Source organism: Balaenoptera physalus (assembly GCF_965194825.1).
Source record: "Balaenoptera physalus genome assembly, chromosome: 12".
NCBI classification, from domain to species: Eukaryota; Metazoa; Chordata; class Mammalia; order Artiodactyla; family Balaenopteridae; genus Balaenoptera; species Balaenoptera physalus.
Window position 1 is genome coordinate 48,120,349 of NC_138897.1, and position 15,113 is coordinate 48,135,461.

A 15,113-nucleotide genomic window follows, 5' to 3' on the forward strand; every position below is an offset into this window, starting at 1 on the left:
TTGAATTTATCTGCCTTAATTTATCTGTCTTAATTTGACACAAAGGAAAAAGGAGAAAGCCCTAACCAAAGGTCAGAAGACTAGAATTCTCAGCCTGGCTTGACACAAAGGAATGCTGTGAACCTAGGCAAATCACTGTGTACTTCAGTTTCTCCAATAATCTCCCCAAGTCAGAGACTCTGTAGGTTTTATGTGGTCCCATACCACCTAGCATGCCGCCATATATATATATATATATATAATAAGCACACAATATGACTTTGTAAACTGTAAACAGTAAGACTAGTTATTTCTGGTCTATTTCTTTCACAGAGGTGTTATAAACATGGAATGAGACTATACTTGTGAAAGTGCTTTGCTTTCCAAAGGGATTTTATTATTATTATTACGTTTTCTTGAAAGCAAGGGCAACTCTAGTTTTCTGCCTCCAAAAGACAGTATGGGTTGGGCAGCTTATTTGATATTGGAAATCTACAATTTGCTGAATTTAGTAAACGTCCCAACCCACACTGTTCACCCACTCATCTAATTAAGAGACTCAGTCATCACCAAATTCATGAGTCACAAGACCTAACAACAAACATCCCAAAGCAATGCCTATGATGCTTTAGTCACTAAGAATATTCCCAGAGTCACAGATTTGTAGAGCTGGCAGGGATCTAGTTAAAGCCCTTCATTTACAGTTGAAAAAACTGAGCCCCTGGAGATGGGCTGCCCTGGGTTCATATAACTAGGGAGTGACAGAGCCTTTGGGCTCCCCATTCTGTGCTGTTGACACGTACTATATTTCCTTATATTTTTTCCTCTAGAAAAAGTTTTCCTAGAAAACTTACACCTCTCTTCTTAACATATGTGCATTTACATATATTGACATTATAAATACCTGACACATACTACAAGATCGTATCAATTTGGAATCATGCTTTAGTACTTTGGTAGATGGTTATCTTCCTGAGCTATCTCGTTTCTCATTTTCAAATTTCTGATGGCTCTCTTCTAATCCAAAGGTTCCAAAGATAGATGAATTTAGAAAAGAAATTCAGTTTTACCTTTTAAATATTTCCCTTAGTTAAAAAAATTAAAAACATTAAGCCTAACGAACATTAAATATATATATTGTATCTCTCTATCCATCTATCTTTACATAAAGGGTATATCACTTTGAAAATAAGCTTTTGACAAAAAATTTAGACTGAAATGTTTAAAAATATTTCCTATGGAAAGCATGCTTATATTTTTCTTTTCATTGCTTCAGAAATTAAAATGCATAGCAGGGTTTTAATGGGAGCTTAATATTCATCTTTTATATCTCTAGAATCTTATTTAATAGGGACTGCTTTATTAAATAGAATAATTACAATCACACCCCTAAAAGTCAACCTTAGGGAGATCATGAGGCACATATTAAAAGTAGATGTCAGAGCAGAGCAAAATAAAGAGAAAGATTACTAAAAACAAATCTTGAGTATGTTTGTAATTCTTTGAGTTAACCTTAATTTTTAGTTTAGTTAGGCAGAGTCAATTTATATACAAGAGTTGTTTTCTGAGAGTTAAAATCTACCTGGGATCAAAATAAAATATATAAATAGGAATGTTTGTCTACAGGCTTTATTATTGTGTAAAGTTAAATACTTCTTTATTATTTTGGAAATAAAATAGTACGATTTGTATACCTATGTATCTACAGCATTTTCCTCAGGGTTTGTGAAGTGATTTCATTGATTTATTCAAGATATATTTAATGAGGCTCTTTCAGAAGCTAGATCCTCTCTGCTAGGCAGAGGGGGGTGTTCAACATTTGTTGGAAAATGAATGAAGAGATAACACGTACCTTCTTTTCTTGAGTGCAAGCCTCTGACTTTTGACTACTGCTTTCTCTAGTCCTACTCAACTTTTATAGGATGCTGAATTATCTTTCAAATTTTTCCAAGTTTATATAGGTCTCTGTCCTACACTGTGGAGTCCCCCAGAGATCCTGTATCTCAGTGGCCTGTGGGCTCCTCCAGGCCCTGTTCTCCCTCCTCCCTTCTTTTTCCTTAAATGCCAAGGTCTAAATATGTACATCTATCTAAACTTATTGTATGAGCTCAACGCAGTCTGAAAAAGGATCATTTAATATTAGACTGGTGCTGGGAGTATTAGATTATAAACTGCTACATTTATTTTTGAAAAATTAAGTATCTAAACAGAAAAAGCCTATCTATGGAATTTCCTTTTTTTTAAAAAAAAATACCGTACCTTGAGAGGTGGAACCCTTGGTTCCTCTCTTGGAGGCTGTTCTTTCTCAGATGGACTGCTGGATGACATGTTCCGGCTTGACTGGTCATCTTCTATCCTAGCCCTCTTCTCCTTACAGATCCCAAAGCTGTGATGCTCTGCGGTTTTCCTCTTTGATATCTCAGACTCTCTACTTTCATTTCTTACCCCATCTGGGGACTTGGAGGGCTCTGACAACTTGGAAGTATGAGAGGTCTCCAACCGATTCTGTGAGCTCCCTGGCTTATGCATTTTATTTCTAGAGCCTTCGGAAAATGAAGCCTTATCCACCGATGAGATGTATTGCTTGTCCTGTAATTTAGCTGATGGGAGCTCATTTCCCTTACTCTCTGTCTCTTCAGAAAAGACAGGTAATTCCAATGGTGAAGACATCGCTTTCTTTTCTGTTCTTTGCAGGACATTATGATTTTTAACTTTTATCATTTCTGTAGAAGGAAGTTCTGGAATCGAAGCGGGATAGGGCTTCTCAGTTTCAACATGGGATTTACAAGGAGGCTGATTCAGGGTCTTATTGTGCAATTCTTCTGATGAATATGCTTCAGGAGCAATGGAAGAAGAACCCATTTTGATAGGTTCGGGAGTATTTGATAGAGGCTTCTGCTGAGAGGTAAGGCTCTCTCCCAGGGGCTTGGCAGGGGCAGAACCTTCATCTTTCTGGGGGGAGAGTGGTTCTTCAGATATGGAAGTTGACTTTCTTTGTTGATGCACCATTCTTTCATTCATGGAAGAACTGGAAATTGGAGATGTTTCTGAAGGAAGTGGCAAACTGGAAATAAAAGTGGTCTCAGATGTGAGAAGCATGGAAGACACTGAAGAAGTTTCTGATGTCAAAGGTAAATCAGACATGGGCGAGGTTTCTGATGTTAAAGGTAAATTTGATACTGGGGATGCTTCAGATGTTAACGGTAAATTGGACATCAAAGACGCTTCTGATATTTCAGGTGAAGTGGATATTGGAGAGATTTCTGACATCAAAGATGCATGAAGAGTTTCATCAGTGGCATTTCGCTGATTATATTTGTCCACATTTTCAGTGCTGGACACCTCAGAACAAAACGTTGTCTCAAGGGAGGCTGGGGTGCATGATTCTTCTGAAGTGGATTGGGTTTCCCCTCCTGGGGATGTCAGGCTGGTACAGGCTCCCTCTGGGCTCTCGGAAGAGAAGGACGTTTCAGAGATGCAAGCATTTTCAGAAAGCTGTTCATCAGGATCACTCTGCAGCTCCATATCTACAGCAATTCCTTCACTTGGAAATTGGCCTTCTAAAGACGATGACCCTGTTTTAATTTTTGGAGTGTTGGTCTCTAGTGCAGTTTCTGGCTCCTTATGTTCTGTGTCATTGACATGAATCACAGATGAAGTGGAAGGAACGACAGAGTCACAGACTTCCAGCTGATCAATGACAACTGACATCTCTTCCTGGGGAGATTCTGATTTCTCTTCCACTTTAACTTCAATATGAGGCAAAGTTTCTAAAACATCATTCATTATAACACAGGATTCCAAGTTATCTTCAGGAGGTGCTATCTGGGGCTCCTCATGAGAGTTGGCTGGACTTTCTGACTCCTCAGAAAATTCAGGTATTGTCTTGTGATTCTCATCCTGGCACTCACAGATGCTAGTCTCTACCTCTTCCTCAATTTCCTCCTGAATCACAGATTCTTCGGGGATCAAGATGTCCTCTGATTCTGACTCTGTCATTACATCTTTACCTACGTCTACCATGGGACAAAGTGTAGCACAGAAATCAGGCTCTGGAGAAGTTGGACTTTTCATGCTTTTTGGCTGTTGTTCTTTCAAGGGAGTCTGTGCAGATAGACCAGGAAGGCCAGAGGTCCCACATGAAGAACTACTTTCAGCTCCATCATTGTTTGGTCCAGATGTGAGCTTTATAGAGTCCTCTCTTGACATGCCCAACCTGAACAGAAATTAGAAATATTAAATTATTGTTCAACCACAAAACATGAAAGGTACAACTTGGATCTCTCACCAAATATAGTATTCATAGAGGTAAATGCATAAAATTAATTTTATAATCACTAAGTAATATGTTTAGCTTATGTAAACTAGTTTATGATGGCTCAGTTTTTCTACTGCTTTTATAATCATAACTAAAATAAACTCTACTTCTGTTTAAAAAGTATTGATTTTTATTCTGTAAGCAAGGGAGATTGCATACTAAAACACTTTTAAAAATATGGGCTGAAAAGCAAAAGAATGTATAAGACCTAAATCTTTTAAAGTCAGAAAGTAGAAATATGTCCTTATAATAGAAAATTACATAGTCCTTAAAGGATGCAACATAACCAAATAATTAAGATCAATGGAAGATGGGTATGTTGTAAAATCTTGAAATGGAAATGACTTCCAAAGATTAAGTTCTCTTAACCCAATGTAAAAGGTGTCCATCACCATATTTTAGTACAATATCTAAGTGTCTAACCTAAGACAAGATGGAAATTTCACTAAAGAATAATAAACATATTTGGGGTCATCAAAGTTGATTCTACTAGATTACATTCATGTGAGGCAAGACTTTTTAAAATTCTTTCATGTAGATCTCTTACTGTAAAGATATTCCATAAAAAGTTAGTGTAGAATATCAAGAAATAGCCCAGCCTAATGTTCAGGTCATAAGGTAAAGTTTATCAGAATTGCAATCAACAATATTGTAAATCACTAATTCCTGTCATACTAAGTTACAATGTCAGCATCAGATGGTAGGGAAATATGCTGTTCTAAATGAAGTTAAATTAGAGTACAGGCAATTACAAAGATGAGCAGAAGAGAGAACATTCCCAGAGGAAGAAACATATTTGAGTGAGGAAATACAGCTATAACAGGAAAATACCTCAGTAAAATCTTCTTCAAACTTTTAGTTAAATTAAATCCCCAAAATGAAAGGGAAATAAAATTGAATACACTTTTTGGGTATTTGATCATTGCCTTCTTCACTAAAATTCAGAAGGCTGAGAAAGGAAGATAGAGGACACTTCCTTCATAATTAGTCTCTTTTCTTTCAACTTTCCCTAAGATGGGTTCAAATTAAACCACAATTTATATTATAGTGAGAGGAACAGAATAATATAACTACACTACAGATGAATTTAGAGCAGAATAATCAGCTAGGAATAAGGTCTCTTGGGGCCAGATCAAGCAGAGATACCACTGATACTAGGTTAGATGGAGAACACACAGAATCTACCCACTGGCAGCCAAATTTCAGCTAGTTGATTAATAAGAATATTATTAAATATATTTAATATTACTAAATATCATATATGTATATGATATATTTATATCTCATATGGAAAACAGCACTGTATAAAACATACATGTAAACATTTTATTATTTTCATGGGAAAATAGATTTAAGGTGGCATAAGGCATAGAAGGAAGACGTTCACAGCACACCACATAACCACATAAAGGGAAACTCTGCCCGCCTGAAATCTAGACCGCAAATCAACAGACCAACTCCTATAATTTTGAGTTAGCATATAAATGGGATCCCTACAAGTAATTAAAACGAATATAAGACAGTACTGTATTATAGGCAGAAGAAGCCAGTAAGAACCAAAATAAAGACCTCAAAGAGCAGAAAACTAAATCGGACAGATCTTAACTAAAGCTGAATTTCAGTGGTAACATTCTTGGGAAAACTTAGAACAATGAGAAGGCACATGGTGTCAGTCAGCTGAAAATTATCTGATGCTAGGAAAATATCCCTCACATATTGAGGGAATGTAGGTAATCTAGAAGTAACAAAATTAGAAGGGCAGTCAATGAAATGTCCAAAATACATCAGTCATCCAATATGTAATCAAAGATAGGAAAAGACAAGAAGTCCAGGGATGTAAGGGGACAGAAACTCTATGGATAAACTACAGCAAGAAAAGGGTCAATCAAGTAAAAGAACTGTTTGTATTCAGAACTCAGTGATGTTGATGGGGAGTCATGTTTACTCACAGTATGGTAGTTGTCACCTTCCAGGACAGGAGTCTTTAACCTGATACCCATGAGAGTCTACAGAGCCTCCAAATTTCATGTAAAAAATTGTAGGTGTGTGAATTTTTCTGAGAAGGATTTGCAGGTGAGCAAATTACTTAACCACACCATGTAAAACTGGGGAAATTACTTAGTTTCACTGCCTCTCAGTTTCCTAAACCCTTTTTAAAATAAGAATAATAATGGTATCCACCTTATAGGACTGTTGGGAGGGTTAAGTGAAACAATATTTGCAAAGGTCTTAGAAACCTATCAGAGCCAGAGTATGTTCAATGATTATTTGCTGACTGAGGAAAAACTCTCTGTATGGTCTCTACAGTGCTGGCTCTCTGGCATCTAGGATAGTGTGTGGCACGGAGGCGATGCTGCATGAATACTGAATTGATAAAAGCACAGGCCCAACACTCAACAAAAATTAAGGACCAGTTTTTCGGACGTAACTAACTTGGTTATGCTTCTGCCATTACCGACAAGAATGCTCCCAACGTTCCCTTTGTCAGAAAAGGTAAGGAAGGCAGGGTTCTTAATCCTGCTGGACATCAGCACGATGGGGAAGCATCTAAAAATTCAGATTCCTGGGCTCAACTCCTGGAGATCACCCATCAGTACATCTGGGGTGGGTGTCGGAAATCCGTACCTATTTGTAAAAGCTCCAATGAAGATTGTGATGTCGCCAGGCTTGAGTAATACTGCTGGTAACTAGCCTGTAACTAGCCTGTAACTAGCCTGCCACAATTTTAATTTTTGAGAAAGGACATTAATTACCTCCTTTTAGCTTTGCTTCAATATGTATATGCATCCAAAGTCCTAGGGCAGCAACTGAAAAGGAGGCTTCCTACTCAAACTCAGGAGGAGGGCTACTTAGCGCAACTCACCAGAGGCGAGGCTGCTCCGAGTAAACAGGCTGTTCATCACGTGACGTCTTTTTAGGACGAGCGCTCATGTGAGACTCCCCCTGACGGCTTTCCCCATTTACAGGGGGAGTTTTGTGAAATTAGATCAAATGGTACAGGTTGTGTTGCCTGCAACCGCCTCAGTGTCTTTTACACAAAACAACGACTTTCAAGCATTAATTGTGTATGTGGGAATTAAAGCACAAATTCCTCTACCCATGATGATCTAAAGTGGCTGTCAATTGTCAGCTCTTAAATCCCTCTTTCTTTCTTAGGGATCTGATTGTCTGTGAGGTTCAAATTCTGCCCAAGGAGAATATGTACCTGTTAACCATGAGGCAAAGGAGAAACTACTTTCAAATTAGCTCAGTCACTACCATACTTAGGTGTGACTGGTATTATTTTTAAAACACACACACACAAATAAAAATAATAGATTAAAAAGCGGTTATAGCCTCCTACACTATTGGTGGGCACGTAAATTGGTGCAGTCACTATGGAGAACAGTATGGAGGTTCCTCAAGCTAAAAGCTAAAAATAGAGTTGCCGTATGATCCAGCAATCCCACTCATGGGCATATATCCAGACAAAACTATAATTCAAAAAGATACATGCACCCATATGTTCACAGCAGCACTATTCATAATAGCCAAGACATGGAAACAACCTAAATGTCCATCAAAAGATGAATGGATAAAGAAGATGTGGTGTGTATATATACACAATGGAATATTACCTAGCCATAAAAAAAGAATGAAATAATGTCATTTACAGTAACACGGATGTACCTAGAGATCATCATACTAAGTGAAGTTAAGTCACACAGAGAAAGACAAATACTGTATGATATCACTTATATGTGGAATCTAAAATATGACACGAATGAACTTATCTATGAAACAGATTCATAGACACAGAGAACAGACTTTTGGTTGCCAAGTGGGGCTGGGGGCAGGATGGACAGGGAGTTTGGGATTAGCAGATGCAAACTATTATATATATGTAGAATGGATAAACAAGGTCCTACTGTACAGCACAGGGAACTATATTCAATATCCTATGATAAACCATAATGGAAAAGAATATGAAAAATAATGTATATACATGTATAACTGAATCACTTTGCTGTACAGCAGAAATTAACACATGGCAAATCAACTACTTGAATAAAATACGTTTTTTAAAAAGTGGTTTTACATAAAGAGGAAAATGGATAGAGGAAAGGGTAATACCTTAGGCTCTCCCCCAAATAAGGACTAAACAAATGTATATGGAGAGTCAAAATTTTTGGAAAAAAATGTGAGAATTAAATATGTGTCCAAGACTACTTATCTCTAACGCATTTATTAATGAAAATGCTTAGATTTAAAAAAAAACAAACAGGAGATTTTTACTAAAATCCAGTTAGGAACGCCAAAATTGACTTCTATAGAATTTCATGTGCTATTTTCAGTCCAAAATGAATTTTCATGGACAAGTTATAAACCCTTGAAAATGCATTTTTAAAAATTTAAGTGCTGATATGCCACTATAATTTTACCTGCAATTTCTTACACTGAGAGACTATTGCCTTTTATCACAGGTTTATAAAGTTTTATAGCATATGATTGTGCTAAGTGAAACAGAGAATTACATTTTCATTTCCTTCTAAGAGAAATAAGAAGAAAATGCTCTAGTACTTACTTTTCTCCGTAAAACCTTTCGAAGAATTTTTCTTTCCAGGGTTCTGTTTTCTTTTCCTTTTCAATTTCTTGCCTTATCCGCAATTGCATTTCTGGAGTAAACTCTCCTAGAAAGAAAATGCTTAGATATTGAGTAAAAGTTGTCATATGTTTTGCCAGTTAATAAAGAAAACATGTAACTAATTTGAATAAACTTTTATGGATGCCAAAAGGTAAAAAAAGTTGAGTACTGATAATATTTCTACAGCTTCTTTTTTTATGAACATCACTCAGTCATTTAGTCACAGACAGACTCTAAAGCATTTAGCAAATGTACTGAGTGCTAGGGGTTGCGAATGGAAGTGTATATTCACTGTCCTTGATGAAACCAGTCTGGTGAAAGAAAAAGCACACAGTTGAGTATAATAACACAATGTGGAAGCCCTGTATAGGTCATAAGAATAAATGGAGGGAAAGTACTTAATTCTCCGTAAATTGATTAGGGAAGACCATACACAGAACCTGGTTCTTGAATTAGCTTTTGAAAGATGACCAAGCTTTCATAAAGTAATTAGTTCACAAGGCACAGAGATACGAATACGTATATTTATGTGCTTTTGAGTGGCCAATTATGAGTAGAACACAGGATGAAATGAAATAGGAAAGGTAGGCGGTGGCCAATTACCCAGCACATGTTTTAAAGAGAGCCCTAAATTTTTCCTGTAAGAGACAGAGGGAGGTCCTGGCGGTGTTCAGTGAGGGAGGAATATGGCCAGATAAGCAACTTAGAAACTGGCTGGGAGGCTACTGAGTAGCGTAGATGAGAGATGGAGATTACAGTCAGGCCAGCATCTTGAGAATGTTGAAGAAGATTCAAAGACACAAGTAACAGTTCATAACCAGATGGACCTGGGGAGAAGGAAGAGGAACAAAGACATCATAAAGGTTTCAAAGTGAGGAGCTGTGAGAAAAAGGGGTGACCTTAGTAGACAGAAGGCAGAAGAAATAGTAGACATTAAAAGGGAAGAGAGTTTAATACTGGCATTTTGGTTTCAAGGTGCCTGATACTGGAAAGATCCAGCAGGTTTGTGGAATGGATCAGCAAAGGTTTGGGAAAGAGGAGTTCCAGCCAGATTTGGACATTTTCAGCATGTGGGCTATATAGCTGAAACCATGGTTCTGAATGAGGTTCTTAGAGCACGTGAACAGTTACAAAAGCAAATAGCAGGGAAGAGAATGGTGGAGACATCACCATTTACCATCAGGTGGAAGAACAGGAGCTCCTGAAGGAAGCTGAGAAAAGGCTGTCAGAAAGGTAGCAAGAGGACACAATTTAAAATATATAATGAATGTCGAAGGCAGATGGTTTCAAATTAGATGGGGTAGAAAACAAGTGAGACATAGGAGAAGGAACATGAAATGCCAAGGACTGAGAAGAGGAAAGTGAACTTTGCAATGAGAAAGCCATTCGTATTCTCTAGAAGGGATTGTTCCCATTGTGTATGGTGGGGTCACACCCAACCATAAAAATGTGAGTGGGTAAGGGAGTAAAAATGTGGTAACACTGGGTATTGTTTAGTCTTTCATGAAGCTTGGTGACTAAAGGAATGATAAGATGAAGTGGTGGCTTCAGGGGAAGACTGTATTAAAAGAAGATTCTTCCAGGCTCTCGGACATCAGAGAATACACAATGCATCAAACACATAATTAAAATGATTATTCCAAAGAAAATCTTGCTATATCAAAAATTTTTATTATGTTCCAGATAAAGTCATGCTTTCTTCAAAAATACTGGACATCAAAAATGCACAGTATAACAAAAGAATTAATGAAGTCATTTGAAATAGGATGTGAGTTTTTACTCAAGTATACTTCAGGGGGGAAGACGACTTGGGAAGCAGAGAAAGGTGCAAATCTCAGTACAGTCTGTTGACTCAAATATGTCAAATAATAATGGAAAATAGAAATTTACCTTCTGCCAGTCGCTGTTTCCAGCCTTGTGCTGCATATGCAAAGAATTCATTATTTAGAGCTGAAGTACTGAGGCGTAAAATTCCATCACTTCCCATCTAGGAAATAAGCCGACAGAAACAAGATTCCATCAAGAATAATTCAAAGCAAAAGTATGCAGGAAAGAAGCAAAAACTGAGGGTGTGAGTGTGTGTGAGCGAGAGAGAGAAAGAGCAGAGTAGAAGGCAGGGAGGAAAGGAATCTAACAAAAGATGAATTTCCTAGTAGGAAAACTGCACTGCTTACAGTGACTATTATAGTGACTAAATACATCAACTTAAAGGAAATCTGTATTAGGCATTTCCATTATCAGTGGTGAGTATAACAAATGTATGTGAATTAATCAAAAAATTTATATCTTTGTCATTTTTATATGCCTTAAATGATACCAAATTAAAAATCTGCATATGTGTACACCTTTAGATTATTTTTTTAATTAAATTCTTTAAAATTTGTGGAAGCTAAAGAAATATAGTCTGATCACTTGGAGTCTTCCACTGTCTGAGGTTCAGACGACAAAGTTCTGAAACATTAAAACAAATACACCCACACTGTCATACATACCCTTCCCTCTATTCTTCTCACCTCTTTCGGTGCACACAGAAAACAGGTATACAAAGTTTAAAATCTGTGCAACTATATGCTACTAACCTTTTTCCTCAAATTTATTATTTTTTAAATTCATGTACGTATAGAAGAGATTTGGATAAGCATCATCGAACTGGATGCTTTTAACTTTCCAACTATTTATTACATCTGCCTTGTGCATGTGTTCTGCTTGCTGACACAGGGGATACAAATAATTAGTGTTGTCCTTGGCTGGCTTCTCATGTAGTTGAGGAGTGAAGACAGAACACATAAAAAGTTAAACAGTGCCAAGCATGAGGTGAGCGGGAATTAAGAAGGGGAAAAAAAAAAAAAAAAAAAAAAGCTAGGGGAGGGTATCTAGGTGGACGTGAGTGGTTAGGAAGAACTTGATGCCAGAGGTGAAATGGGTTAGGGTCTTGGGCAAGTCACAGGACTGGGGCATAATGGTTTTATATAAAGCATACAATACAGAGTGGGAGCTTTGTTGTAGAGGCGGAACATCACAAACAATCAGTCACTGGACCGTTCATGAAGGCGTGAAGATGTTTTAGCCTGCTATTGAGTCAGTTTGGCAAACTGTAGCTCCAGTTACATTTTCAAAGATTTCTTCTTACTCTCATAGACACCCCCGTGTGTCCTAAGCTCTAATAAGTCACTGCTATCTGAAAACACACTCAGACACGTCTTAGCCCCATGTTTTCGTTCGTTTGCAGTCTTCTCTACACCCCATTTTCACCCACTGAAATACTGTCCCTCTTTTAAAATTTAACTCAAATCATGCCTTCATGAATATGTCAGCTAAACCATCATTTGGGAGCAAAGGAGAATACTGAGTCTAAAAGTAAATATTATACTAGCAACTCAAAGCTGGATAATGGTCAACAAATCCAGAAAAGAGAGACACTGTACAGATGTGAGACATCCTGGATGCTGCCATCATGGCAGCCACAGATTTAAGATGCTGAGTTTCCTCATCTAAGAAGATACTGATAACCGTACTAAAATATTCAATACACTTGGAAAATTTCAGGCAAGACTTTGTTCATTCACGGATTCACTGTTTACTCATAATTATTTCACCTTCATTCAGCAGATACTTATTAAGCCACTCATATGAACCTGTATACCGGGCGTTTTTTGGGTGCAGGCAATACGGTGGCAGTAAAGAAAAAGGCTCTGCCCTTATATTCTGAACATATTGCCCATACAGCAGATGGTCTGGTCCCTGTGCATCTCTCCCACCCACCTGAGCTCAGCACGGCTGTGATGTACAGTGACATCGCCATGCACGTGTCCCACCTCAGGGTCTTACCACAGCCCCAAGACGTGAGTGGCTAAATGTCCTCGCCTTCCCACCTTTTAATTGGACACTTCTAGGACACTATCCGCTGGCACGCAGTATATGAACTGAGTCAAGGGATGCCATTTGGTGCTGTGTCCCCAACAGTTAGGACTAGAAGGTGGAAGGCAAGTGCCCTGAAGAGAAAAAGGAATTGGTTTACTATGAAGTACATTTATGGAAGGCACAATGGAAAAGGTTAGATTTTCTACATTTGAGAACATGCATGGTGCTTTATAATTTGGAGTCCATGCACAATGCCTATTATATTGCAGGTACTCAATAAATGTTTATTGCCCTGTCCTGGCTTCGTGTAAGTGAAAGATTTAAAGTTTAACTCCGGTAGCTGACATATAGGATTTTAGTTTGGTGTGTTCTGCCAGGCCAGGGGAATGATTAGTTATTAATTGAAATTTCAGCATAATTTTAAAACACAAAGAAATACCAGATCCAGATTAGCTCTGACAGAGTCTCAAGATTTCAGCACATGAAAATGCAAGGCAGTGTGAAATGAACACATTCAAGAATATGGAAGCTAGCCCGGGAGGAAAATGTTTTTCTTTTAAAACCGAAAAATAATATTAACTGCCAGCCTTCCAGCCTGTCTGAGACAGCACAATTAAACACTAGGGCTAAATTAAATATGTGCCAATAAAACTTTTAAAATACACTATTAATTTTATGGCGTTTAAGAAATACTGTCCAAAAGACATGGCATTTTAATGAGCTGGAACAATAAACGTTTCTGAAAGTTTTATTTATTTATCGTGGAGCTATAAATTCTTGTTTTTCTGATTACCCACAATAGAAACATTCATTCTAAAAACTCCCCTAACTCTCTTATAGTGAAGTATCCAAAGAAGCTATTGATAAGCTATGCTTCTTTTTTAATTAGAAGGAGAAAAACTCTGTGCTGTTGTGGAAGAAAATAAGTATCGTTAAAGGAAAACTTATTTGTGGAGAGATCCTTTCACAAAGATTTAAGTCTCTATTGGTGAGTATATCATTTGCCTTTGGGGTTGATTATATTAACGTACATTTTATGGGATGGATATCAGTGGAATTCAAAGGATTAAAATGTTATTGCTACTTGCAAACCATCCAATGTTTGAAGTTTGAGGAATGTTAATTCTGTATGAGAATATATCTACATTTAATAATAATCCTTTGCACCTCTAAAAGATTCTTTATCCCTTTTTTTTCTAATTTGGGGTTTCTTGCAAGTGATTCGGAATGCGTGGCACGTGGGTTGCTTAGAGGAAGCGTGAGAAATGTGCTGGAGAGTCAGAAAGTGGCTAAGTCATAACAGGACACCTAGATATACTCAGCAATTTGGACTTCATCCTACAGGTAATGGGGAGCGATTCAAAGCGAAGCCAAAACAAGACGAAAAGGTTCGTGCTGAGTGTGTGCAGGGAAGTGGACTGCTGACGTAGATGATGTGTCCAGGACGAGCCTCTCTAATGCTCACTGTTGATCAGGACACCAGAGCTGACACCTGAATGCGTGAAGAAGGAGCCACGCAGCCATGGTTGGGGGAGTGTGCTTGGTGGAGGGATGTAAATGCAGAGGCCCTCAGGTGGGGCTTGTGAGGAGGCCCTAACAGATGGAGAGACCTTAGAAGCAGGAGAAACAGGGGCTGAGGGGCCAGGATCATACTGGGCCTCGGAGCCCACTGTAAAGACTGGCTTTTCCCCCACGTGAGCTGGAAAGCCTCTGGGATTTTGGCCTGACAAATGAAAAGATCTGACATTTCAAAAGGATAGCTCTGACTGCTGCATTTCAAAAAGACTTTAGAGCTGTCCAACAGCAATATAAACATTGGGCCACATCTGTGATTTTAATTATTCTAATAATCACATTAAAGTAGTAAAAAGAAACATGAAATTAATTCTAATAACACATTTTATTTAATCCAACCTATCGGAAATGCTATTGTTTCAATATATAATCAACACGAAATATTATTGAGATATTTCTCATTCTCTTTGTATACTAATTTTTTCGTATCCAGTATATATTTTTATAACACATCTCAATTCAGATCACCCATAGTTCTAAAGCTCAATAGTCACTGCTGGCTAGCAGCTACTGTACTGGAGAGCATAGTTTTAGAAGACTCACCAGGGACTTGAGTATGTAGTTACTGAGATAATCCAAATAGTAGCTTGACTAGGTTGACAGCTATAGAGGTGGTGAGAAATGGTTGGGTTCTGATTATATTCTGAAGGTTGAGCCAACAGGACTTGATGATGGATTGGATGTGTGGTATGAGAGAAAGCAAGCAGGAAGGATGACACCAAAGACTTCTGGCCTTGGCAACTGAAATTACGAAAT

General features: G+C 37.8%; 1 protein-coding gene across 3 annotated transcripts in view; it reads right to left on the bottom strand.

The window, feature by feature from the left end:
* Positions 1-15,113, bottom strand: part of ASXL3 (ASXL transcriptional regulator 3) — a 188,286-nt gene that overhangs the window by 19,760 nt on the left and 153,413 nt on the right. For all 3 annotated transcript variants that reach the window (XM_082415963.1, XM_082415962.1, XM_082415961.1), the window contains 3 exons: positions 10,812-10,908; positions 8,862-8,967; positions 2,239-4,195 (listed from right to left, as the gene is read on the bottom strand). In XM_082415963.1, the coding sequence (XP_082272089.1) occupies positions 2,239-4,195; positions 8,862-8,967; positions 10,812-10,908 (2,160 nt within the window). The remainder of the gene's footprint in view (positions 1-2,238; positions 4,196-8,861; positions 8,968-10,811; positions 10,909-15,113) is intronic.